This window comes from Hypanus sabinus, chromosome 6 (assembly GCF_030144855.1).
Source record: "Hypanus sabinus isolate sHypSab1 chromosome 6, sHypSab1.hap1, whole genome shotgun sequence".
Taxonomy (NCBI): Eukaryota; Metazoa; Chordata; class Chondrichthyes; order Myliobatiformes; family Dasyatidae; genus Hypanus; species Hypanus sabinus.
In genome coordinates, this window is record NC_082711.1 from 83,536,594 (window position 1) to 83,562,354 (window position 25,761).

General features: G+C 42.2%; 1 protein-coding gene across 3 annotated transcripts in view; it reads right to left on the minus strand.

Moving 5' to 3' along the window:
- The window catches only part of mtrr (5-methyltetrahydrofolate-homocysteine methyltransferase reductase), a 100,906-nt gene that overhangs the window by 67,016 nt on the left and 8,129 nt on the right, over positions 1-25,761 (minus strand). For 2 of the 3 annotated variants that reach the window (XR_009512701.1, XM_059972532.1), the window contains exons 5-9: positions 25,056-25,443; positions 19,515-19,643; positions 10,249-10,402; positions 4,379-4,467; positions 887-1,067 (exon numbers count right to left, since the gene is read on the minus strand). Coding sequence is in view for 2 of the 3 variants with exons in the window: in XM_059972532.1 (XP_059828515.1) it covers positions 887-1,067; positions 4,379-4,467; positions 10,249-10,402; positions 19,515-19,643; positions 25,056-25,443 (941 nt within the window). In the remaining variant the exon portion in view is untranslated. The remainder of the gene's footprint in view (positions 1-886; positions 1,068-4,378; positions 4,468-10,248; positions 10,403-19,514; positions 19,644-25,055; positions 25,444-25,761) is intronic. The other variant, XM_059972533.1, reaches the window with a different exon arrangement.

Genomic DNA, 25,761 nt, shown 5'->3' on the forward strand with positions numbered 1-25,761 from the left:
TGGTCACTTCAGACTCTCTCCTCCAAGAGGACCACAAGCTTGTCGTGGTTTGGAGGCTTGCGTGCCTCAATGACCAAAGCTAAGCTGGCTGAGTCAGGGCCTTGTGTTTTGGCAGGGTCATCTATGCCAAACAGATCAAAGAGTAGAGGCTAGACTAAGTGGTCCACTGGTCCTCCAGGTTCAGGGCTACAGCTCAGGGCCAACAACCATGAGTGGTCAAAAAAAAACAATCGTTATGGCAACAGCAATAAGAAACAGTCTGGACAGACAGAGAAGGAGGGCTTTCATTGCTGTACTAAACACTAGTGGCGTATCGGGCAGTAATTAAACCCAAGCCTTTCTGCTTCTCTTTATAATTAGTCTGTGATTGTGCATTTCCATCCTCCGCATGCAAGATCTGTACATGGTGCTTCGAAATCACACTCTACATACTTGCCTGTGTCGATAGTGATTGTTACATATGATATATTAAATTAGCAGCAGCTCTTGGGTTCTTCCCCAAATTGTACAAACATTGCTCCTATCAAATAAGAATTCATTTTCCAAGTTACCTTAAGTAAAGCTACACTACATCTGCCAGCTTTGAAGTAACAATTATCTCCTTTCTACATTGAATTCCTTACATACTTAATACACAACTCCACATTGAATATCTAAAATGAGATTACAAAATTTGCTTAACAATGCAGGGCAACTAAAGCAGAAATAATACCAATTTAAAAATTTCCTCAACAATTGCTCTTGCACTGAAAGATTTAATTGAGACAAAACTAATAAGGTCAGATTTCACGTTAATCCAATAGCTTTGGGCAATCCTGAAAGGTTTTAACAACATTTTTTTAGTTTGGGAATACAAGGAAAACAGGGATTTTTAAAAAAACCTTACCTAGAAGTAGGCTAAATGGTGGATGGCACGATGGAACTGATCTCAGGATATCAAGCAGGCAAACATTGAAGTCTCTGATATACTGGTTGTAGTCTGCCGCACCCTGCTTGCTGCATAGTTCTTGCAATCGCCGTTTCTCACTTGGGTCAGATGTGTACTCAACTAATGCTCGCAAAAAGGCCTAAAACACAATTTTAGATAATCAAGAAACCCTACAATGAAAGCCATGAGCAATTAATTCTTAATACCTTCTTCTGCACACCATTGTGTGGTTATACGAGTTACTGTTGCCTTCCTGTCAACTTGAACCAGTCTGGCCATTCTCCTCTGACCTTTCTCATTAAAAAAGCATTTTAACCCACAGAACTGCCACCCACTGGATACTTTTTGCACCATTCTTGGTAAACTTGAGACTGTTGTGGGTGAAAATCCACCAAGATCAGCAGTTTGAGATACTCAAACCACCCCATCTGGCACCAACAATCATTCCACAGCCAAAGTCACTTAGATCTCATTTCTTTCTCATTCCAATGTTTGGGCTGAACAACCACTGAACTTCTTGACCGTGTCTGCGTGATTTTATGCATTGAGTTGCTGCCACGGTGACAGAATGATTAGATATTTGCATTAATGAAATGTACCTAATAAAATGGCCCCTGTGTATATGTATCCCTCATGTTGCTTCCTTAAAGGTTTTTGACAGTGTTTTGACAGGCCAATTCCTTGACTGAGTGATGCACCAGCCCACATGGGTACACATCACGGTGGATAACACTTCCATGGCTACTGATAAGCAGTCATCATGAAGGATTGGTTTTAAGTTACCAGAATAAGAACAAAAGTTGGTAATACCCAGCAGGACAGAATGCATCAGTCAAGAGGGATCTGAAATATTTTTTAAAAATCCACCTTAACTGTTAACACTGTTTTTTCCTCTATACCTACTGCTTGACCTGTAGAGAGCTTCCAGTTTTTTCTGGTTTTAATTTCACATTTCTAGCACATGCAACATTTTGATTTTAATTTGAACTACTCAGTCTGTTTTGATTAATTTACTTGTTTACTTAATTTATTATTTTTACTCTCTCTGCTAGATTATGTATTGCATTGAACTGCTGCTGCTAAGTTAACAAATTTCATTTCACATGCCGGTGATAATAAACCTGATTTTGATTTTGAATTTGAATCCATTTCAATTCGCACAGTGGCAGTGCCACACAATGTAGGATATACTGTGTGCTTCCATTTTATTTTTAGTCTTTCCTCCTATTTATTTTATTTAAGGATACAACAAAGTAACAGGTCCTCCTGCCCCAGTGGACCCGTGGCACCCAATTACACCTTGTGACCAATTAACCAGTAGGCCTCCAGAGCTCGGGAGGAAACCGTGCCACCCGGAGGAAACACACGAGGAAGAGCATACACACTCCTTACAGACAGTGGCAGGAACTGCACTCGGGTCGCTGGCACTGCAAATGGGCTGCAGTAACCACTGCACTACCGTGCTGCCCCAATTAATTCTGTGAATTAACACTTGTATTAATTTATTAACTATTTTTAATATAATTGATGGGTTTCATTATGGGCAGATGCATTGGAAAAAGATCAAAGAACAAGGATGGATATCAAAAGGATTATCCTTGCTATTTCACCATCCACCACGGCCCAAGTCAGGCAGCCAGACTGTTGGGATTTGACACACTTGGCCAATAGTGCTGCCACTTAACTACACTTGGAATAAACATTAAAATCTTCCCTCAGGATACTTTCTTTACCCTTAATACCTCGATGGTTAGTTCACATGGCATTGACATGGAAGGACACTGATTAAAGATGACAAAAAATGATAAACAGATGGACGTCATTTTATGAGAATTAATTGAGCCTAAAGTCAACTTTCACTTTATCCCTAAATCAAAATCAGTATTGCTACTCATGCAAGCCTGCCCTGAAGATACAAAGGACATGCTGACAACTGCTGACCAAGACTTTGCTTGAAAGGAGCACCATTCTGTTGCTCCGTTTATCCTTAGAACTGCTCTCCAAAACCTGGCACTGGCTTCCAGGGGCAAGGAGAATTCTGCAGGAATAACTCGGATGTCTTCACTAAGGTTAGCGCTGAGCCCAGGATTGGGTGGCCTGCCCAGTTTCATTTGTTTCTTTAAAAGAAGTCACATTCCTTTAATTCAGCACATTCAGAATGTTACTGGTAGAAGAAAGACATATCTTGGGAGTCTGGAAAATGTTAATCCTACTAATCAGACATCTCGCAGCTGTAACATAAATCCTCCAGTGAACCTAGTTTCGATCGAGATCGGGGAACAGTGCCCCAGCGAGTTTCAGTGGAAGGTGGGAAATGGAGCCTTGTGTATTTCAAGGAAAGATTGTCTGGTGAACCAAATCATTTGAATTTTTAAACCACTGCAGATTAGATTATCAGCATTTTAATGTATTATGAAAATTAGATAGTTTTTATTCTTTATTTTGGTTATGGAACTCAACATATGGTTCTTTGAGCATTGGGAATTAATTCCTGCACTTCATTTGGCACGTTAAGTATTGGCAGCTGTTATAATGTTGTTTGTTCTCCTTCTACAACCATTAATATATTTGGAATAGTTTACACCTTTGTGATTTGTCACTACATTTATATACAGACAACTCATTAATCAGTTTCTAATCAACTGAACTTGCTCCAAAATAAATGGCCATTCACCGCAATGCCCCAGAGAAATTTATTTGTTTTAAGCTGTTTCAGCTTGTCTGAAGATCCATCACCTTATAAATGCCACTGGGAGTTCTAGCTTGTGTTTCTTTTTCATTAGAGAGAATTCACATGTTTCCAGTAAATATCATTTCATCCTGGAATTCAAAAATATTTGGGGTTTTTTACTATTGTCCTTGCCCCCCCCACCGAGTGTTTATAGTATAGACTTACTTTGATGTTAAATTAATTTCTAGTTTTCCAGATGATATATGGTTGATTGAAGACCATCGCTAAAATATAATTTTTGACTTCATATGTACCATACAGATGGGTGGCAGGGCGGCGATACGTCTCTACCAAAGGGGGTAAGGTGGTACTTCACCCTTGGGCAAGGTGTAGCACCTGCTTAGCCCCCCGATCAGGGTCAAGTGAAGTCATGGGAGCAGGGGATTGTATGAGCAGTTGGTGCATATCACAAGTCCTCGTTATGTGACCACTGGTGCCAGGCAGACAATCTCCGAAGAAGAGTATTGTTAATGGCTGGAGTCGCCCATCTTGTGAAGACACCACCTAGAAGGCAGCAAATGGCAAACCATCTTCCACAGAAAAATTTGCCAAGAACAATCATGGTCATGGAAAGACATGATTGCCCATGTAATATATAACAAATGAGTGAACAGATGAGAACCTAATGATTCTCAAATCATTAAATTCAAATCATCAAAAATTCAAATCAGCCCCTTCCAGTACGGCATTGTGCACTTCTACAAAGCGTAGTCACGTACCTTTTTAGGAACTGCTCGTATTTCCAGGCACCAAGTCAGAATGAACTGCAGTGTTCTCCGTTTTGGTATGTAATTGGGCAGGTGTGCACCTTAAAAATAATGTATACATTTTGCTAAGCCTTTCAAACAGAATTCACACAACAATAAAAACAGCAACATGAATTTTAATTCCAACAATGAACACAAAACTTTGCTTAAATCACAAAATGTTTGTCTCTAATTCAAAAATTGATTAATATTTAACTTCAGATGTTTATACATTATTAGCATTGAATCAAGACAATTGAGCCATAAATCCTTCCTAACACTTCCACATAATACAATACAGATTCCTGGGCTGGGGAAATGCCTGTGCATTGAGGTGAAACTGACACTTGAGAATCATTTGGTTAAAATTCCACAGCCAGTAAGAGAACTAGCCGTGTGCAGTGAGCATTGATTCAATGTACATATCATTGTTGGATGAAAAACAACCCAAATTAAAGTTTAATTGTTCAGGATCTGAAAGAAAAAAATTACGTGCTGGAATCAAGCAGGAGAAACAGCCAATATGAAAAGCAAATTCCCCTCCTCTGTACTGGAGATGAGAGAGAACCAGGTTAATGTTATACTACTCAGAGACTGGGGGAAGGAATGGATTGAGTGAGGACAGGTTTGCACAGGGATAAGCTGCACGGGAGAGGAACAATAAGACCATAAGACATGGGAGCACAATTAGGTAATTTGACCCACCGAGTCTGCTCTGCCATTCCATCATAGCTGATATATTATTCTTCTCAATCCCATTCTCCTAGCCACAATACTCCAACTGCAGTCTGACCAATACCCTGTAAAGCTTCAGCATTACATTCTTGTTTCTATATTCTAGTCCTTTCAAAATGAATGCTAACATTGTATTTGTTTTCCTCATCACTGGCTCAACCTGCAAGTTAACCTTTAGGGAATGCGGCACAAGAACTTCCAAGTCTCTTCTCACCTCTGATTTTTGAATTTTCTCCCCATTTAGAAAATAGTCAGTGGTAAGTGCATAACCATTTAGTTCCCTACACTATATTCCATCTGCCACTTCTTTGCCCATTCTTCTAATCTGTCTAACTCCTTCAGACTCCCTGCTTCCACAACACCACCTGCACCTCCACCAATACTCACATCATCCACAAACCTGGCCACAAAGCCATGAATTCCATCATCCAAACCATTGACATAAAACCTGAAAAGATGCGGTCCCAACACTGACCCCTGCAGAACACCACTAGTCACCAGCAGCCCGAGATAGACCCTCAGAGATGTTGACACCCAGGAACTTGAAACAACTCACTCTTTCCATTTCTGATCCCTTGATGAGGACTGTAGTATGTCGCCTCAGCTTTCCCTTCTTGAAGTCCACAAATAATTCCTTGGCCTTACCGATGTTGAGTGTGAGGGCATTTCTTCACCAGCACTCAGCAAGCTGATCTATTTCACTTACGTGCACCTCCATGTCACCATCTGAAATTTTGCCAACGATAGTCATATTGTCGGCAAATGTGTAGATGGTGTTTGAGCTGTGCCCAGCCAGAAAATTATGGGTTTAGAAGGAGTAGAGCAGTTGGCTAAGCATCCTTCCTCAAGATGTTCTGGTGCTGATTTTCAGCTTGGAAATGGTATTTTTGATCCACAAAGAACGTGGTCTCATGGTGAGAAAGTTAAAGGTCCAGTTGCAGCCGGAGGTACAGAGGGCCAGGTTTTGGAGCTTGTTGATTAGAACTGAGAGTATCAATGTGTTCAACACTGAGCTGTAGTCGATAAATAGCAGTCTGACGTAGGTATTACTATTGTCCAGGTAGCTGAAGGCCGAATGGAGAGCCAGTGAGATAGCACTCGATATAGACATATTTTGACAACAGGCAAATTGCAGCAGGTATAGGTAATCGCTTAGGCAGGAGTTGATTCCAGCCATGGCCAACCTCTCAAAGTACTTCAATACAGTGGATGTGAGAGCCACTGGGCAATCACCCTGCTCGCCTTGGGCACTGGTATGACTGTTGCCTTTTTGAAGCAGGTGGGAACCTCCAGCTACGACAGAGAGATTGAAGATGTTCTTGAACACTCACACTAGTTGGCTGACACAGATTTTCACAGCCCTACCAGTTACACCACCAGGGCCTGACACCTTGCCCAAATGTTCAGACGTCGGCCTCCAAGACAGATCACATGATCTCCAAATGCTGCAGAGATTCACATAGGTGTATTTTCATTCTCCCTTTCAAAGCATGCACAAACAGTGTGGAGCTCATCTGGGAATGAACCATCACAGCCATTCATGACATTAGGCCAGGCCGCCCTTCTAAACTATGATGCCGTAGAAGAGAGGCTACTGTGACACCAACAGTCACTCTGAGTGAGCTGCAGAAGACAGCGGCTGTAACTGGAGATGATGTTCATGGCTCCACAATCTCCAAAGCCTTGCACAAAAAAGGTATTTTTGGAAGAGTGGTGAGGAAGATGCCCTGACTTAAATAAAAACACATCCTTGCCCGTAAAGACTTAAAAGATACTGTAAAGGTATGGAACAAAGGTAATTTGATTTGATGAGACTAAAGTGGAACTTCTTGGCCTCAACACTAAGCGGTATGTGTGGCATAACTCTAATATTGTATATTGGCCAGGTAACATCATCCCCACTGTAAAGTATGGTGGAAGTAGCATCATGCATATAGGGTCACTTTTCAGCAGGGAGGACTGGAAATCTGGATTGATGGGAAGATGAATGCTGCTAAATACTGAACGAGATCCTGGATTAAAACCTGCTAACCTCTGCCAGAAAGCTTAGACTGGGGAAGAAGTTAGTCTTTCAGCAGGACAACGACCCAAAGTACACTGCCAGAGCAATTCTGGAGAGGCTGTAAATGAAGAAAATTACGTTCCTGAGTGGCCCATTCAGTCCTGACAACCCAGCTGAACACCTCTGGTAAGATCTCAAGATTGCTGTTCACTGCCACTCCCCAAACCTGGCACAGCTTCAGCAATTTTCCAAGGAGGAATGGGCAAATGTTGCTCCATCACATTGTGCAAAGCTAACAGAGACTTGTCCAAAAAGACCACTGGCTGTAATAGCTGTGAGAGGTAGTTCAACTAACTACTGAGCAAAGGATGATGAATACTATTGAACCTCTGATACTTCAGGTTTTGAATTTTTTTGTTTTGCATGCTTCACAATTTTCCCTCATTTTTTTGGGCTCTACTGTGTGAAAAAAAAGGAACATGTGATTCACAAATAAAAATTCTCAGTTAAATTGATTAAAATCCCTAATTGTACTACTCATTTATGTGAACAACGTGTTGGGGGCCAAGTACTTTTTCAAGGCACGTTACTTCATCAGGAGTTTGAGGAGAATGGGTATGTCACCAAACACATCTGCAAGTTTCTACAGATGTACTGGGACAGCATTCTGACTGGTTGCATCACAACCTAGCATGCAGGAGTCACTGCACAGGACAGGAAAAAGCTGCTGACAGGCAAATAGCCAGCTCCATCTTGGCACTAGCCTCCCCAACATCCAGTAAATCTTCAAAAGGCGATGCCTCAAAAGGGCAGGATCCATCATTAAGGACCTCCAGCACCCAGGACGTGCCCTCTTCTCATTGCCACCATCAAGGTGGAGGTACAGGAGCCTTAAGACATACACACACACAACATTTCAACTACAGCTTCTTCCCCTCCACCATCAAATTTCTGAATGGACAATGAACCCATGAACTACCTCAATATTTTTCCTTCTTTTTGCACTACTTGTTTAATTCTAAATTTATATATACTTATTGACATTTATAGTTTTTATTGTGTATTGCAATATACTGCTGCCACAAAACAACAAAGATCATGGCATATGCCAGTGATATTACAGCTGATTCTGAAAAGATTAGACCTGTATCGTTTGAAGCTCAGAAGAATGAGAGGTGATCTTATTGAAATATGCAAGATCCTTTCTCAATTTTCTGCCCCAACTGGTTATGGTGCTAGATCAATGGAGGTATTAAAAGATGATTTTTTTTTTGAAAGATCAGGGATTCAAGGGTCTGGTGGAACTGGCGCAGAAGTCAACTTGAAACCTGGGCCAAATCAGCTATAATTGTACTGCATAGCAAAGCAGGCTTGAGGCACCAGGTTTCCCACTCCTGCTCTCAGTTTACCTCAATTTGTTTTATTTGAAAGGTTCCAGAAGATTTCAACATGTCCAGAAGGATGGAGTGCTGTTCCTGAAACTTATTATTACGGTGTGTATGCCATTGTCAGATGTCAGAATAGGAGTGAGATAGAGATTTTAAAATTAGTCAACTGAAGCTCTGAATTTCTACTCTGGACTGAACTGCAAAGCAGGCACAGAATACACACTTTATTTCCCCAACGTACAAGAGATCGTACGGTGGACACCGAGGACAGTGCATTAGATTGGATGAAGTGGAAGAGAATTACTGCTTCATTTGGTAGGACTATTTTAGTCCCTCGATGGTGGGAAGGGAAGAGGGAAAAAGAACAGGTGTTGCACATCCTGCAGTTGGATAGGAAAGTGCCATGAGGAGCGGACCACCTAGTGGGTCAGAAGAGCAGACTGGGAAATCACAAAAGGCAGAAAGGGGAAAATGAAGCTGGGGGAAAAACCACAAAGAATAACCAGTTCAACTTGGAAGACCAGTGGGGTGGAAGATGAGAACCAGAGAAAATCCCTGTCCCTTCAATAACTTCCTCATCTACTCCTCCTCTTACAACATTTCCAGTGCAGTTGCGGGAGATGCAACATTATCTGCTGGGCTCACTTCACAACAGCCTAGAAATTACATAAAACAACAAATGTTGGTGACTAATCAAGGAAATCAATCTCTTAATTCATCTACAGCAGGCCCACCTCGGGTGCCCAAATACCTTCCAGTGGAGAACACAAATACAAAGGTATTCCAATCAAGACACTTTGTCTAGATCATAATTCAGGAGTGTCCTGGAATACTGTCCTCACGTTGATGAAGTTAGTAACAACAATGCTCTAAGCTCAAGGGCATCCTGGACAGCGGAAATGCTTTAGGTCATGAGCAGATGAATAATTTGCTGCAGGTTCGCCAGTCTCTAGCACACTTACAAAATAGCAGTATTTGTGAGATTGGTTTATTTGGATTTCTGGGCAGCGATGACTACCACGGCCTTGCTGCTTCAGGACTGAAGGCAATTCCAGTTACTTAAACCTGTGTCCCAAGTTATCAACATCTCTACTGGGGGGGGGGGGGGGGGGGGGAAATGGGTAGGAACAACCTTCCCCAAGTCTCTCAAGATACTTGTGCATGTCAATTAGTTCTTCTGTCTGCTTCACACCTTTGAACTAAAACACAAGCGATTTTTTTTCAGTAACCAATATCCTTCTTGTAGCATGTTCGTAAACTAACAAATTCTTCCTGCTTTTTGTTGAGCATGTGTATTGTGATCTAATTACTGATTTAGATATATTGAAGTAATAGCTATCCTGTAGCATCAACATATAAAAATACAATTTCAATCCCATGGTATTCTATTAACTGATCTACAGTCAGTTATTTGTTACACCCTTTACTACACATTCTTTAATAGCTGAGTGACAGTGCCACTTTTTCAACATTAGCCAAGCAAATAAATGCACCTGTTAACTAACTGGGGAAAATTCTCCACTTCCAATAGCCTTTTGCTGAGCAAACAAAGTCAGATAATTAATGATTTATTCTTCAAAAGGCATACCACATTCTATCAATTCAGTCAGTAAGCTTAGAAACATAGAAAACCTATAGCACAATACAGACCCTTCAACAAATACGAACATCAGAACATTATAGATAATTATTTTGATTTGGTTTTTATTTTCAGATACCTTTTCTCTTGGTGTTTGGTTGGATGTAGAAATCAACAATGTGGTCTCTCTGGTCTTCCAGTCCAAGCCTTTGAATTAAGTATTCCACTTCACTTTCATTATTGGGACATATGACACTGAAAGCATCACCAGGCTCATATGTTACTGATGTATTCTGCAATGTAATAACACACCTACATTACTACTATTGTATTGAACCATAGATTATTCCAGAGATAATATGTTCTCAATCAAGTTTGTTGGATAAGAGGGAGTGCAGGATAATTGATGAAAAGTATTGTTTAAACTTTAATTCATGGAACAAGAGTTCCTTTATTATTTCTAATAGCATATGACCACGCAATTTAAAAACTGCAGTAGTCTGCAATTTCATTTGATATATTGAAGGGACTTTGGTCTGATCAAATCTTTGTACAAGAACACAGTGAAGGTACAATTTCTTTAACATGGTCCTTTTCTGACTTTCCCTTTTCTGGATTTTTCTGCCTCCATCTCATGGGACAGGTTAACCACCAATACCTCCCAGACTCCTGCAACTACCTCAACTGCAATTCCTCCTGCAAGGACTCCATTCCATTACTGCAGTTCCTCTATGCCTGCAATCTTTACCGAGAAGTTCCGATGATGCCTCAGAGATGTCCTCCTTATTTCCTAATCATCGGCTAACCTCTACCATAATGACAAGGCCCTTGCCTGCATCTCATCTATTTTCCTCAATTCTGCTGTCATCCCTCTCTTCAGTCAGGAGGAGGATAGGGTTGTTTTGTCTTGACCAGCTTCTGCACTCACTGATTATCTGCACATTCAGTATCCCAAAACAAACCACTCGCTTTGCAACTCTCATCCACGCCAACCACTCTCCTCGTTGTTCTTCCTCACAAATGAGCAAAACTGGCTCTTTAATCTGCACCCAAAGCCAAACAGTCCTTCCAGATTCACTTACTTACTCCCAACACAATGTAAGCATTCAGTGGTCACAATGTGACCCCTTCTGCATCGGAGAAACCAACTGCAGATGGGGTGAATGCTGTTCAGAACAGCTGTGCTCAGCCCACAGAAGTGATCCTAAACTTTCCCGTTGCCTGCTATTATAAATTCCTCATCCAATCTATGGCCATTTGTATTCTTCAAACGTAGCTCAAGGCAAGCTTAAGGAACAGACCCTCATTTAGAACAGAAGACTGGATGAATTCAAAAGAATATTTTGAAATACTTCAGTTACCCTTGACTATTAAAATGAAGTTTAAACAAAAATGATTAAATATTCTGCATTTTCTGCACTGATATGAACGTGAAAAGTTTAACGCTTATACAATGAGCTTACCAATATACAGACAGACAGACGGGCATACTTTATTGATCCTGAGGGAAACTGGGTTTCGTTACAGCCGCACCAACCAAGAATAGTGAAGAAATATAGCAATATAAAAAAACCAGAAAAAATTAAATAATAATAAGTTAATTATGCCAAGTGGAAATAAGTCCAGGACCAGCCTACTGGCTCAGGGTGTCTGACACTCCAAGGGAGGAGTTGTAAACTTTGATGGCCACAGGCAGGAATGACTTCCTATGCTGCTCAGTATTCCTATGCATGTCGGTGGAATGAGTCTCTGGCTGAATGTACTCCTGTACCTAACCAGTACACTATGGAGTGGATGGGAGTCATTGTCCAAGATGGCATGCAACTTGGACAGCATCCTCTTTTCAGACACCACAGTCAGAGAGTCCAGTTCCACCCCCACAACATCACTGGCCTTACGAATGAGTTTGCTGATTCTGTTGGTGTCTGCTACCCTCAGCATGCTGCCCCAGCACACAACAGCAAACATGATAGCACTGTCCACCACAGCCTCATAGAACATCCTCAGCATCATCTGACAGATGTTAAAGGACCTCAGTCTCCTCAGGAAATAGAGACTGCTCTGACCCTTCTTGTAGACAGCCTCAGTGTTCTTTGACCAGTCCAGTTTATTGTCAATTCGTATCCCCAGGTATTTGTAATCCTCTACCATGTCCACACTGACTCCTTGGATGGAAACAGGGGTCCACAACAGCCCTCCTCAGGTCCACCACCAGCTCCTTAGTCTTTTTCACATTAAGCTACATAAAAAGAATATTGTTTCTTCTGTGGTGTCAGAGGTTGAGAAGGGACCTGACAGAAGTATATAAAATTATGACAGACGTATGCCTGTCTATCTACATGGTAGATAGTCAAAGGCTTTCTCCCCAGGATGGAAACATCAAATACAAAAAGCCATAGATTTAAGATGAGAGGGGGAAGTTGAAATAAGATTGTTGGAAGAGTGTTGAAAGCACATACAATAGAAATGTGCAAGAGGCATTTATGCAGGCACATGGACAGACAGGGTAAAAGTTGCATGTAGACTACTTGCAGGCAGATTTATATTGGCATCTTGGCTGGCACAGACATCGTGGGCTGAAAGGCCAAATCCTCTGCTGTTTTATCTTGTTTAGCTAAGAATGAAACTTATCTTCCTTGGTAGATAATAATTGCAATAATTGTACAAAATTGTTTTCATGACAGTAACAGGATGTCAGTGATCTAATATTCAGATGGATGCTCAAATACTCTAAATGCTGACTCAATCCCAAAGTACAGGCTGTTCCTTGGGTTGTGAACACCTATATACACAGCATTGTGCTCCCATGATGTTTTTAACATTTAATGTTCCAGCACCATTAATTAATTTTAAAAAAACACGGTACACAAAAGGACAATAGATATTTCAAGTGGACCCAGTTAGTGTGGAAAAACAAGGCCAGCTTATTTGAAAGGGATTGCAGGAAATGAGGCTTTGCTGAGTCTCAAAGGATCACTGGAAACAGCGTCTGGTGAACCAGAACTTAACCAGAGTTTTACTGAATGACAGGCCACACAGTTTGGGTCTCTACACCTTGGAGTTAAGAAAAGTTGTCCTTATTAAAACATGTAAGAGTCTAACCTTACTGAGGAAAAGTTCCGCCTTTGTGTGTTTTATGATTGTGATTATTGCTGCTTACATCTCCCCTGTGCTAGTGCAGCAGGAACTCTACAACGCCATCTGCAACCTTGAAGCCACTCACCCTGATGGTTTCTTCATCACTGCTGGTGACTTCAGTCATGCCAACTGCAAAACAGTCCTGCCAAAGTTCTACCAGCAGGTTAACTTCACAATTGGAGAAGAGGATATATTAGACCTGGTTTATCCCAATGTTCATGGAGCCTACAAGGTTGCTCCCCACCCTCACCTCAGTTACTCCGACCTCATGTCCACTCTGCTAATCTCTGCATACAAAGCACTGGTTAAACAAGTCAAACAGGTTTACAGAGTTCAAGGCCTGGCCAGAAGGTGCCACCTCACCACTGTTTTGAAAGTAAGGCCTGGAGCATAATTAGGGAGGCAGCTATCTACAATCATCACGTTGATGAACATGTGGGATCAGTGACAGGCTATAAAGGGAAATGCATTAAGGATATTACCATGATTAAATCATTCACACTTTACTGTATTGAACTCCATCTGCCACTTCTTGGTACAGCTCTGCATCCTATTAATGTTCTGTTGTAATCCATGACAACCTTCTACATCATCCACAGCACCAATAAACATCATGTCATCTGCACACTCACTAACCCTCCTTTCTACTTCCTCATCTCAGTCATTTATCTATAGATTTTTTAAAAAATCACGAAGAGCAAGGATCCGAGAACAAATCTCTGCAGGATACCACTGGTCACTGACCTCCAAGCAGAACATGCTCCATCTATTACCGCCCTCTGCCTTCTGTGGGCAAGCCAATTCTGAATCTACACAGCTGACTCTCCCTGGATCTCTTGACTCCTGACTTTCTGAATGAGCCCACCATGTGAAACCTTGTCAAATGCCTTACTGAAATCCAAGTACACTGCATCCAATGCTCTACCTTCAACTGGTTTTGTTACTTCCTTGAAGAACTCAACAGACTTGTGAGGCACAAGCTAACTCTCAAAGCCAAACTGATTGTCCTCAGGCTCTAAGCTTCTCTAACTGCTCATAAATCCAGAATCACACCTCTCCAACAGTCTGCCTACCAATGAAGCATAGGATCACTGGTCTACAATTCCCAGGGTTATCTGTACTTCCTTGAACAAAGGAATAACATTTGCTACTGTCCAATCATCTGGTACTACTCCTGTGGCCCTGGAGGAACCAAAGATCAAAGGTGCAACAATCTCTTCCCTCCCTCCCTGTCGTAACTTGCAATACGTCCCATCTGGCCCGAGGGCCTTGCCTATTCTAATGTTTTTCCAAAAGTTCCAGCACATCCTCTGTAACACAAACATGTTCTAGCACATTAGCCTGTTCTACACTGTCCTCACATTCAAAGTCCCTCTCACTGATGAATACTGAAGCAAAGTATTTATTAAGAACGTCCCCTAACTCCTCTGACTCCAGGCACATTTCCTCTATCCCTGAATGGCCCTACTCTCATTCTAGTCATCCTTCTGTTCTTCACATATGTATAGAATGCCTTTGGGGGGGGGGGGGGGTTCTTAATCCTACCTGTTAAATCCTCTCATGTCCCCTTCTAACTCTCCCAAGACCCTTGTTAAACTCCTTCTTGGCTACCTTACAACTCCCTAGAGTCCTTGCTTCCTAAACCTTAAATAAGCTTTCTTCTGCATCTTTACTAGATGATCACTTCTCTTGTCAACCATGGCTGCTTCACACCATCATCCTTTCCCCATCTCAATGAAACAGACCTACCCAGAACCCCAGAAATTGCCCCCTAAACAGCCTCTACATTTCTGTCGTGCATTTCCCCTGAATACATCTATTCCTAACTTAGGCTCCAAGGTTCCTGAAAATAGCATCACAATTTGCAATCTGCCAACTAAAAACTTTTCCACAATGTGTGCTCCTATCCCTGTACAGGGATATGGTAAAGATCAGGGAGTGTGGTCACTGTCGCCGAAATGCTCACGCAGGAGATCTGATAGCTGACCAGCTTTATTGCCTGGTACCAGATCCAGTATGGCCTCTCCTCCAGTTGCCCTATCCATATATTGTGTCGGGAATCCTTCCTGGAAATGTAAAAAATTCAGCCCCATCTAAACCTTCTTCAACACAGAGGTGCCAATCAATATTAGGGAAGATGAAGTGACCTGTGACAATAACCCTGCTGTTTTCTGCACCTTTCCAAAATCTGCCTCCTGATCTGCTCCTCAATGTACCAGCTATTATTGAGGTGGAGGAGTCCTATAGAATTTTCCAATGCAGTGTTTGTTGCCTTCCTGTTTCGGACTTCCACCCACACTGACTCAGTTATCTATCCCTCCACAGCAGCCTCCCTTTCTGCAGTTGTGATACTATCCCTGATTAGCAATAGCATTTTGTCACTCCTTTCACCTTCCTCCCTGTTCCATTTGAAATTTCCACACTCCAGAGCACCCAGCAGCCATTCTTGCCAAGCCTCTGCAATAGACTTGAGACTGCGTGTGCTGAAATGCAAACAAGCAGATTGGGGATTTTAAATTAAATCAAATGGATTTGCAGAACTATATTATGTGAAATAATCACGAAAACTGCTAGACTGCAACTCGACTATCCTCCAAAAAGAGAACTCAACTCATTACTGACTACACTGCTCATCAGTGAGGCTGAATAGTTAGCCTCAGCTTGTCTATGGTGAGAACACAAAGAAAAATAGTAATCTCATTCCCGATCGTCATACAGCAAACTGTAACAATTCAAGTTCAGATGTACAGGTTCAGGGTCAAAAGAGCCCAGTACTCTGAGGGAATTACTTTCCTACAAAATAAACTGCTTTTATACTTTCAAACCAACTGGCTGATATTGGGAGCCAAGTAAAAATCAATTGGAGAGAAAAATGGTATCTGTATCAGGAATATCTATTTGCCTCTCTTGAAGCAGTCGGGTATACTTGTGATTCACTGAAGTATAGCCGATCTCCCTGTTTCACTTTTCCGTTTTAAAGATTAGCTGTATTGCTGCTGAATATGCTAGGTTGTGGTCTTATTTCTGATTATAAAATTACTATAGAGAATAAATCCAAATCTCATTAGATAAAATGTTTCTTAACTTCAAAGTACAGTACTGAAAATAGGTCAAGAACCAAGTAAGAATGCAGTGAAGTGGAGAACAATGTCATATTTGTGAAGTACATCAGAACCTTATAACGCTGCAAATGATGGGAGAGCATCAAGAAAAGCTATCCAAAGATGCTGCCTGACTTACTGAGTTCCTCTAGCATTTTGTGTATATTGCTCAAGATTTGTAGCATCTGCAGAACCTTTTGTGATTATGATTGTCATAGATTTGTCATTTTTTTTTGGAAATAACAGGACTGTTGCCTTTCGCAACATGAAGGATTGTGGCAAGGAAGATAAGAGTTCAAGAGGAACAAAAACAAGATCACAGGTTCTACCCAAGAGAAATGAAATTCACAGCTATTTCCTATGTGCTGCCTCACAGATAGGGTAATATATTGATTCTTGCTCTTGACACCATTCAATTAAAGAATTACCAATGCAGTGTCAGTACTAACCAACTGAACAAAGCCCTACAAAGCAAACCTTTCCAGAAACGCATTCCCACCAGTGGCAGATATTTTCTGGACTACGCTAACGGGATTATTACTGCCCACGGACACAACATGCATTCTTATTTAATACCATCGGGGCAGGAGTGACGTGAAAGGGAAAGGCATAAGAAATGCTGGAAACAGACAGTGCAATTTTCAGCCAATGTGCCTAATTTTTTCCTCCATTTGGAAAAAAATATCTGTTTATTATGACTTTGTTCTCATTCCATTGACATGAATTCTGCTAAACAATTTTTTTTGTTAAAAACAACTGGTGTGATTTAATGCCTTCTGAAAGTCCATATAGGTGATTTCTACTGTATTCCTTTGATTATTTTTAAAATTTAATTTCATTCAAAAAATTCCAATTAGATTAGTAAAAGACAATGTGATTTTAAAAAAACAAACTCCAAATTGACATTAGCCTCATTTTCAAATGAATTTTATTTATCTTAATGTTATTTTATTCTCCCTCACGTGCCTATCAACTCACCCTATTCTCCTGCCACCTGACCACACGAGGGGAAATTTCTGACCATCAGTTAGCATACCAGACGTCAGAGGAACGTGAATCATAAGGCAAACCCCCCCCCCCCCCCCGTGTTACAGTGAGAACATGGAAACTCCTCAGAGGCAAAAACAGATCAGGATTGAACCACAGTTGTGGGAGCTGCAAGACAGCAGCACCAAGAGTTTATATGTTCCTCTGCCACCACCGTAAAGCAGACAGGCATGTTTTATCACTCCTCCTTGATTAAGAACATCATTTTTGTCATTATCCAGCCTTCTCCCACCTCCAATGTAACTGGGCAGTATAGAAAGATTAGAAGAGTCCTTCTTTAATATTCATCTCTACCTTCCTCAGCAACCTAAACTAAATACCATTGGTATCAGGAAGACTTTAAGAACAACCAGGCATTTAAGTATCCCTACTTTCTTTTCAAAGCATCAAGTGTTCCAAATGTCTGTAATTGTAAATTCAGTGTCCAACAGTTATACCCAGGGCTGATTCTGATGAGCAGGTGGAAATGCAAGTGGAACATCTGGGGAGTGATGGGAGGCAAGGAGAGCACCGTTTCAGGGTGTTCAGTGTTCATCAGCTTCAGCAGATCCATGCCATGGCTCTGTAGTTAGGCACTGCAGCAAGTGTGACCTGAACAAATTGCTGAGAAGGGAATTTGAAAGATCTTCAAGAATCCAGATCTAGGTCTGGGCCTGGATGGATTGTACAGGAGTTGTGATGTCACTGCCCGGGCCTCAAAAATGTTGGGGTTGGGGAGGGTGGGGAAGGAATATCTAGGCCTGGTTATCAGGGTCTGTGGAAAGGGTAGTCACTTCCTAGGCCTCAAAAATGTTGGGATTGGGGAGGGTGGGGAAGGAACATCTCGGCCTTGGCATCACAGTATTTGTAGAAAAGTAGTAACTGCGTGGGGCTCTGTGGATGGTAGAAATGGGGGAAAATGAGGCTTGCATGTCTCTACCTGGAGGATCACGCAATGGGGCTGGATGTTGATGCCTGGCTGGAATGGAGATCGAGGTTAGTAGTAGGGAGTGGTGTTGTACAGAGAACATAAGTGGTCCCTATCCCATTCTGATAGGTTACCCCAGGAGTGGCTAAACAAATGAATAAAAAGACAAGGCCGGGCTCCCTCAAAATGCTGCAGAACAAGCACATGTCCCTTATTTTAAAAAAATCACATCAGGTAGGAGGGCAACTTCCATGTTTCTAGCTTCCAGAGAGGCATGAGACAACATGGAAATTGTTATTCCAGGGAGAAACAAAACAATTTTCAATTCAATGCTGGAAAACCATGCAAAGTGACTAGTTCGAGACAGATAACAACTCTACCAGATTCTCAAATCTTTGCATTATGCTAAATTGCACATTCTAGCAGTTTCTAGCAATTGAATGGCTTGCTGGGTCACTTCAGAAGGCAGTGAACAAACACTGATGTGGGTCTGTTAGGCAAGGATGACAGATTTCCTCCCCTATAGGACCAAATGGTCTTTATAGCAATTGACAATGGTTTTCATGATCATCATCGGAACCTTTAATTCCTGAATTCAAATTTGAATTTATCACAACATGCCATGGTAGGATTCAAACCTAAAGTCACCAGGACTTTGCCCTGGGCATCTAGATTGTTAATCTAGCAATGACAGCTATCACCTCACCAAGATGGATAACTCAATGTCAGCGTTAGTATGTGAAGCTCAAGTTTATGGTTTGTGACCAGATTCGAAAGCAGGTAAGACTGAGACATTAACAAAGCAAAGTGACCGTTTTACAAACCAATGCCTGCAAAGAACTGTGTTAGGATCAAAGGTAAAGCAGATAATTTTGACACAAAGTTCATAGCACCATATCACCAATTTAAACTCTATGCCTATAATTTGCAACATCACTTTTCTCCCTTTATTTCCTGATTACAAGTGAATCTTTCCAATGTCAATTAAGCAATGGGATCACCACACTAACACAGGAACATTTTCAGCTAATTTACACATAAGGGGTCACAGATAAGAACAAGAACCATGACCTGATAATTTGTTTGAGTTATTTTGGAAAAGGTCACAAAGGAAATTAACAATCCCCGTCTACAGAACTTTGTGGTCCACTGCTCTATACATTAGGTTTCAATTCTGATGTAAACTCAAAAAGGTACATTAACAGAACTTACAGAAATATCAATTTCTATGAGTAATGCAGTTTTCACTGCGTCCTCCCGGGTCAGAGCAATTGCTTTAGTCACTGGTACCTGAAACACAGTGATGTCTGGTACAAGGGGGAAACATTCTTGCAAAGAATCCTGAGGAAGAAACAATGATTGGGGAGAAAGATTTAGAAAGAGCAGACATATTCCCAACTTCAAGTGCCTGCAATGTATTAGCTTGCTACCTCCCACCTTCAACCCAATTGCAGCCGGAACCCCACACCTCCCACCTTCAACCCAATTGCAGCCGGAACCCCACACCTCCCACATTCAACCCAATTGCAGCCGGAACCCCACACCTCCCACATTCAACCCAATTGCAGCCGGAACCCCACACCTCCCACATTCAACCCAATTGCAGCCGGAACCCCACACCTCCCACATTCAACCCAATTGCAGCCGGAACCCCACACCTCCCACATTCAACCCAATTGCAGCCGGAACCCCACACCTCCCACATTCAACCCAATTGCAGCCGGAACCCCACACCTCCCACATTCAACCCAATTGCAGCCGGAACCCCACACCTCCCACATTCAACCCAATTGCAGCCGGAACCCCACACCTCCCACATTCAACCCAATTGCAGCCGGAACCCCACACCTCCCACATTCAACCCAATTGCAGCCGGAACCCCACACCTCCCACATTCAACCCAATTGCAGCCGGAACCCCACACCTCCCACATTCAACCCAATTGCAGCCGGAACCCCACACCTCCCACATTCAACCCAATTGCAGCCGGAACCCCACACCTCCCACATTCAACCCAATTGCAGCCGGAACCCCACACCTCCCACATTCAACCCAATTGCAGCCGGAACCCCACACCTCCCACATTCAACCCAATTGCAGCCGGAACCCCACACCTCCCACATTCAACCCAATTGCAGCCGGAACCCCACACCTCCCACATTCAACCCAATTGCAGCCGGAACCCCACACCTCCCACATTCAACCCAATTGCAGCCGGAACCCCACACCTCCCACATTCAACCCAATTGCAGCCGGAACCCCACACCTCCCACATTCAACCCAATTGCAGCCTGAACCCTACACCTTCCTATTTGCATTATTCAGGATTTCTATTCTTTCCAGGCTAAGCAGAATTCAAATTATTTTTTTTGAAAATCTCCCAGTTTTCAAGGGACATACTATACCTTTGTCACAGAATGGAACCTGCTGTACGACAACTTTCAGCTGTTAAGAATTATATTAGTAAAATGATCTCAACACTGGTCTGCCCTCCGTGGTTTTACTTTGCAATTAGCTAAGCGTGATATAAACCAACACAAATAAACCAGGCATTTTAACCAAAAGCTATGTTTCATGCAACTGAAGATTAAATATACTTAAAAATACAAGACCTAGAGGTAGCCCCTCATTTCAAGTTTCAAAAATTAATGATTCTTCAATGTCATTTCCTGTACAAAAGTGTAGAGGAAAAAGCTATAATTGTTACTCTGGATCTGATGTGGCAAAAATATAAAGAACAATAATCTTAAAAAATACACAATAAATACAAATGCACATGATCACTTCTATACAGAGATTGATTGTATGTCTGTAATGCCTGGTTAAGATTTTTACTGCTAATGCTGCAAGGTATTTCATTTAATAGCTTTCGGTAGAAGTAGTGTGCCCGCTGCTAGAATGTTTTGGTTTCAGCTAAAGGGGCTATCACATTCAACTTAGGACTGCTGCGTCAGCCAATCAGCATGGTGGAATTGAGAGAAGGTTCCAGAGAATGCTGGATGGAGAGAGATTTCTGACAGACACTGGTGGGGTTTGTGGTTTTTGGCAGGAGATGCAGAGAGGAAAGGATTGGCAGAGGCAACCGTAGAATTCGATCCGACAGGAAGATGCAATTGCAAAGAGTGCTTCATAAGATGAATGAGTCCAAGATGGGAAGTTCTACTGGTGATTGGTGATGAGTAATGATCATACCCAGCTTTTGGACAATTTGACCTCCAACACCATGTGCACATTTAGACTAGTTTAAATGTAATGGGGCACTTTTATTTATTTTTTCTTTTTTCTGTTTGATAAAGCTGAAAGTAGTAAATACACTTTATAAGTGTATGCAATATAGGATCTGTTATTTCTTGCTGACAGATAATTGTGCACGGGCAGCACTTACACAGCCCATTCACTCAAATCAGGGTTCCGTTAATCGAAACATCTCGACTTTCCTCTTTGGTTGAACCCAGATCATACTGACCCTAGATGTATATTGTTTATAAAAGGTGCCCTTCTCACCACTGAGTCCCATGGCTGCTAGCAGAGCTGGCTAACGAGCCAAGTTTGCATACGAGCCCGGTGAGGGGGTTACACGTCAATAAAGTGACACTAGGTTGTATATAGGGTGACTGACAGGAAATAATAAAGTAATGGCCAAATTAGTGGGCGGGGGTCTTGATCAGCCTTACTGCATGGGGAAAGTAAATGTTTTTGAGTCTGGTGGTCCTGGCATGGATGCTACGTTACCTCCTCCTTGATACGAGTGGGACAAACTATCCATGTGCAGGGTGGGTGGGACCCTTCATGATGTTACTGGCCCTTTTCTAGAATCTCTCCACATACATATCCTTGATGGCAGGTAGGCGCGTGCCGGTGATGCACTGGGCCGTTCCGAATACCCGTTGCAGAGCCTTCCTGTCCTCATGCCGGTGATGCACTGGGCCGTTCCGAATACCCTTTGCAGACCCTTTCTGTCCTCGTGCCGGTGATGCACTGGGCCGTTCCGAATACCCGTTGCAGAGCCTTTCTGTCCTCGTGCCGGTGATGCACTGGGCCGTTCCGAATACCCGTTGCAGAGCCTTTCTGTCCTCGTGCCGGTGATGCACTGGGCCGTTCCGAATACCCAGTGCAGACCCTTTCTGTCCTCGTGCCGGTGATGCACTGGGCCGTTCCGAATACCCGTTGCAGAGCCTTTCTGTCCTCGTGCCGGTGATGCACTGGGCCGTTCCGAATACCCGTTGCAGAGCCTTTCTGTCCTCGTGCCGGTGATGCACTGGGCCGTTCCGAATACCCAGTGCAGACCCTTTCTGTCCTCGTGCCGGTGATGCACTGGGCCGTTCCGAATACCCGTTGCAGACCCTTTCTGTCCTCGTGCCGGTGATGCACTGGGCCGTTCCGAATACCCAGTGCAGACCCTTTCTGTCCTCGTGCCGGTGATGCACTGGGCCGTTCCGAATACCCGTTGCAGAGCCTTTCTGTCCTCGTGCCGGTGATGCACTGGGCCGTTCCGAATACCCGTTGCAGAGCCTTTCTGTCCTCGTGCCGGTGATGCACTGGGCCGTTCCGAATACCCGTTGCAGAGCCTTTCTGTCCTCGTGCCGGTGATGCACTGGGCCGTTCCGAATACCCGTTGCAGAGCCTTTCTGTCCTCGTGCCGGTGATGCACTGGGCCGTTCCGAATACCCGTTGTAGAGCCTTTCTGCCTGCTGCCATGCAGTTTTCGTACCAAACTTGACAAGAGCTCTTCACTACACATCTGTAGAAGGAAAAGAGTATGGACATGCAAAGTCCAGCTCTCTTCAGCCTCCTCAAAGTGGAGGTGTTGATGGGCTTTACTGATTATGTGGGACGTGTTCTGGGACCTTGGGAGGTTGTGCGAGATATGCACTCCCAGAAGTTTGAAACAGCTCACAGTTCCAACTGCTGTGCCACCCATCTACTTAGAGGTACATGGTGAGAGTTCTCCTGAAGTCGGTGACCATCTGCTTTGTCTTGCTGACATTGAGGAAGAGGTTATACACCTGGAACCAGGCCTCGAGCTCTTCAACCTCCTCTCTGTAGGCTTTGTTGTTGGTAATGAGACTCACCACTATCGTGTCATCGGCAAACTTAACAACGTGATTGCTCGGGTGTTTGGCCGTGCACTCACATGTGAGCAGAGTGTACAGTAGTGGCTCAGCACACAGCCCCGGGAGGCAAACATGTTGTGGATGATGTGGAGGGAGGAACGGCTGTGCATCCTGACTATTAAAGGTCTGTTGGTTATAAAGTCCACATTCAGTTGCACCGTGGTGTATTTAGAACGAGGAGTAGGCGTTTGTTCACCAAGATCCATGGGACTGTAATGTTGAATGCAGAATTGAAGCCCAGTAACAGCATTCCATACATGTGCCCTTGTTTTCCAGGTACATGACAGATTCTATAGAATCTGTCAGAGGGGTTCTGTCAGTCACTTAATCAACTTGTACAGTTGTTTTGTTTTACTTGTTAGGAGACCTTTAGAGCATCTCAATATTTATTCTTTCATAGTAAATGACAATCTCTGCAATATAGTTAAAAAAATTTATATTTTCTTCAAATTAGTTTTTTTTCCATTATTTGCAGGTAGCAATTTAACCACATCATAGAGAAATTATAATAGCACAAAAGCCTTTCCTGCCTGGTATTTCATGAAAGCTACATTTCTTGAACCAAAGTCGAAACCACAGTATGATCTTTATTTCTATTTAATATGGGATTTATTACACAGTGGGAGAATATAGTATTCTTGATTTGCAAATAGCCAGGAAGTAATTCAAGAAAAACAAACATCTTCAAAAAGAACAAAATTGGGAGTTGGTTCATCAAATTTGTCAAAACTAAAAATCCAACCTCTTATCTATACAATCATGACAATGTAAATGTCCTTTTTTTTTAAAAAAAAAGGGAATGATCTCAGAAATTAGGATAGCTTTACAAATACAAAGCTGAACCTAGTAATTAACTCTACACCCATAATCCTCCCACAACTTAGCTAACGATGCATCCGAAATACATACAATTACGTATTACATTATCTCCTCTATGAAGAACTGATAAAAAATTTTAGACATAGTAGGACTACCATACAGACATCTGTTATTATATGACGGACTACTTTCATATCTGCCTGCAACTGGCAAGGTTTGAGAGTCTCAGTAAAAGGGCTCCAAAGGTCCTATTAGTATCTTAATCATTGGAAATAAACATAATATATTCACCAGCGAGTGCTGCCAAGAGTTCTGGAAATAATATGGAAGTTGGCAATGGAAGGGAGGTACTTTAAGTGTTTAAGAACATACAAGATACGAGCAAGAGTCTAGCACTTGGGATTGACTGCATGTTATTCTACAAGAACTTTAAATACCTGGATCATTAAGTGTTGACAGATAGATAGATAGATACTTTAATGAACCCAAAGGAAATTACAGTGTCACATTAAAAATACACAGACATATGATTGTACAAATCAGTAAGTGCAAACTACATTTCCCTTCACAGATCTGCACAGTGTGTTCAGCATTTTCTATTTTTATTATCATATCTACAGGTTTTTTTTTCTGCTTTTTGTACAAACATGTAGGCAAGTATCTGAAGTTCAGAAACAATGGACATAATTGGTGAGAGATTTCAACCAATCAGCTGGCATCAGTGTTTAGCAAAACTATTTGAAATTATTTCGAAGTTCCTTCAAATACTTAAATGATGCTAACAAACAGAAAGGAAACTCTTTAGTATAAGTAGCCTTACCTGTTCTGTACATTTCTGAAATTCCACATTGAGATACTCTATTGGCAGAGTAGGGATATTCAGAGGAGCTTCTGATAGTGGCTTCTCAGAGCGTACCCAGGCTGGCCCTGGTAAATACTCCCGTGATCCCGCCACCAACGTGCTCTGTTCCAAATTCTCAGGTGTGGTAGTTGAATTGTCAACCACTGTTGAAACAGTTGCATCTAATTTCAATAATTCAATCTCTGATGAAAGACCAGGACTGCTGCCATGAAGTTTGCATATCCCTGACGCATCATTTGTATCAGACGTTCTCTCTCCATCACTGTTCCTTCCTGCTTGCTCATGACATGCGCTCTTCAAGGCACCCCAAAGACCATCAATCCAAGGAGTGACAACCAACTCCAGTCTAAAAGTAAATAAAGCTAATTAAAACATTAAACAAAAGGGAAAAATAGATTTACACTGAAACAAAAATCATTTAGGCAAGGTCGTTTTCCTTAGCCGCACTCCTTGGGAAAAGTTAACGAGTTGGTTCAAAGGATTTCATCAGCAACCAATCTAAGTTACTGTCAACAGAAAGTGTTTAAAAAAAAGCTAGCAATGCTTTCATGATTGGCAATTGATGGCAAGTTGATTTTAAAATCTAAGACAGATTGATTTGAGTGGACAAAATTCACAACTAGGTGTTAGTTCCTGTTCTGATAGAAGTCAATAGTGGATTATC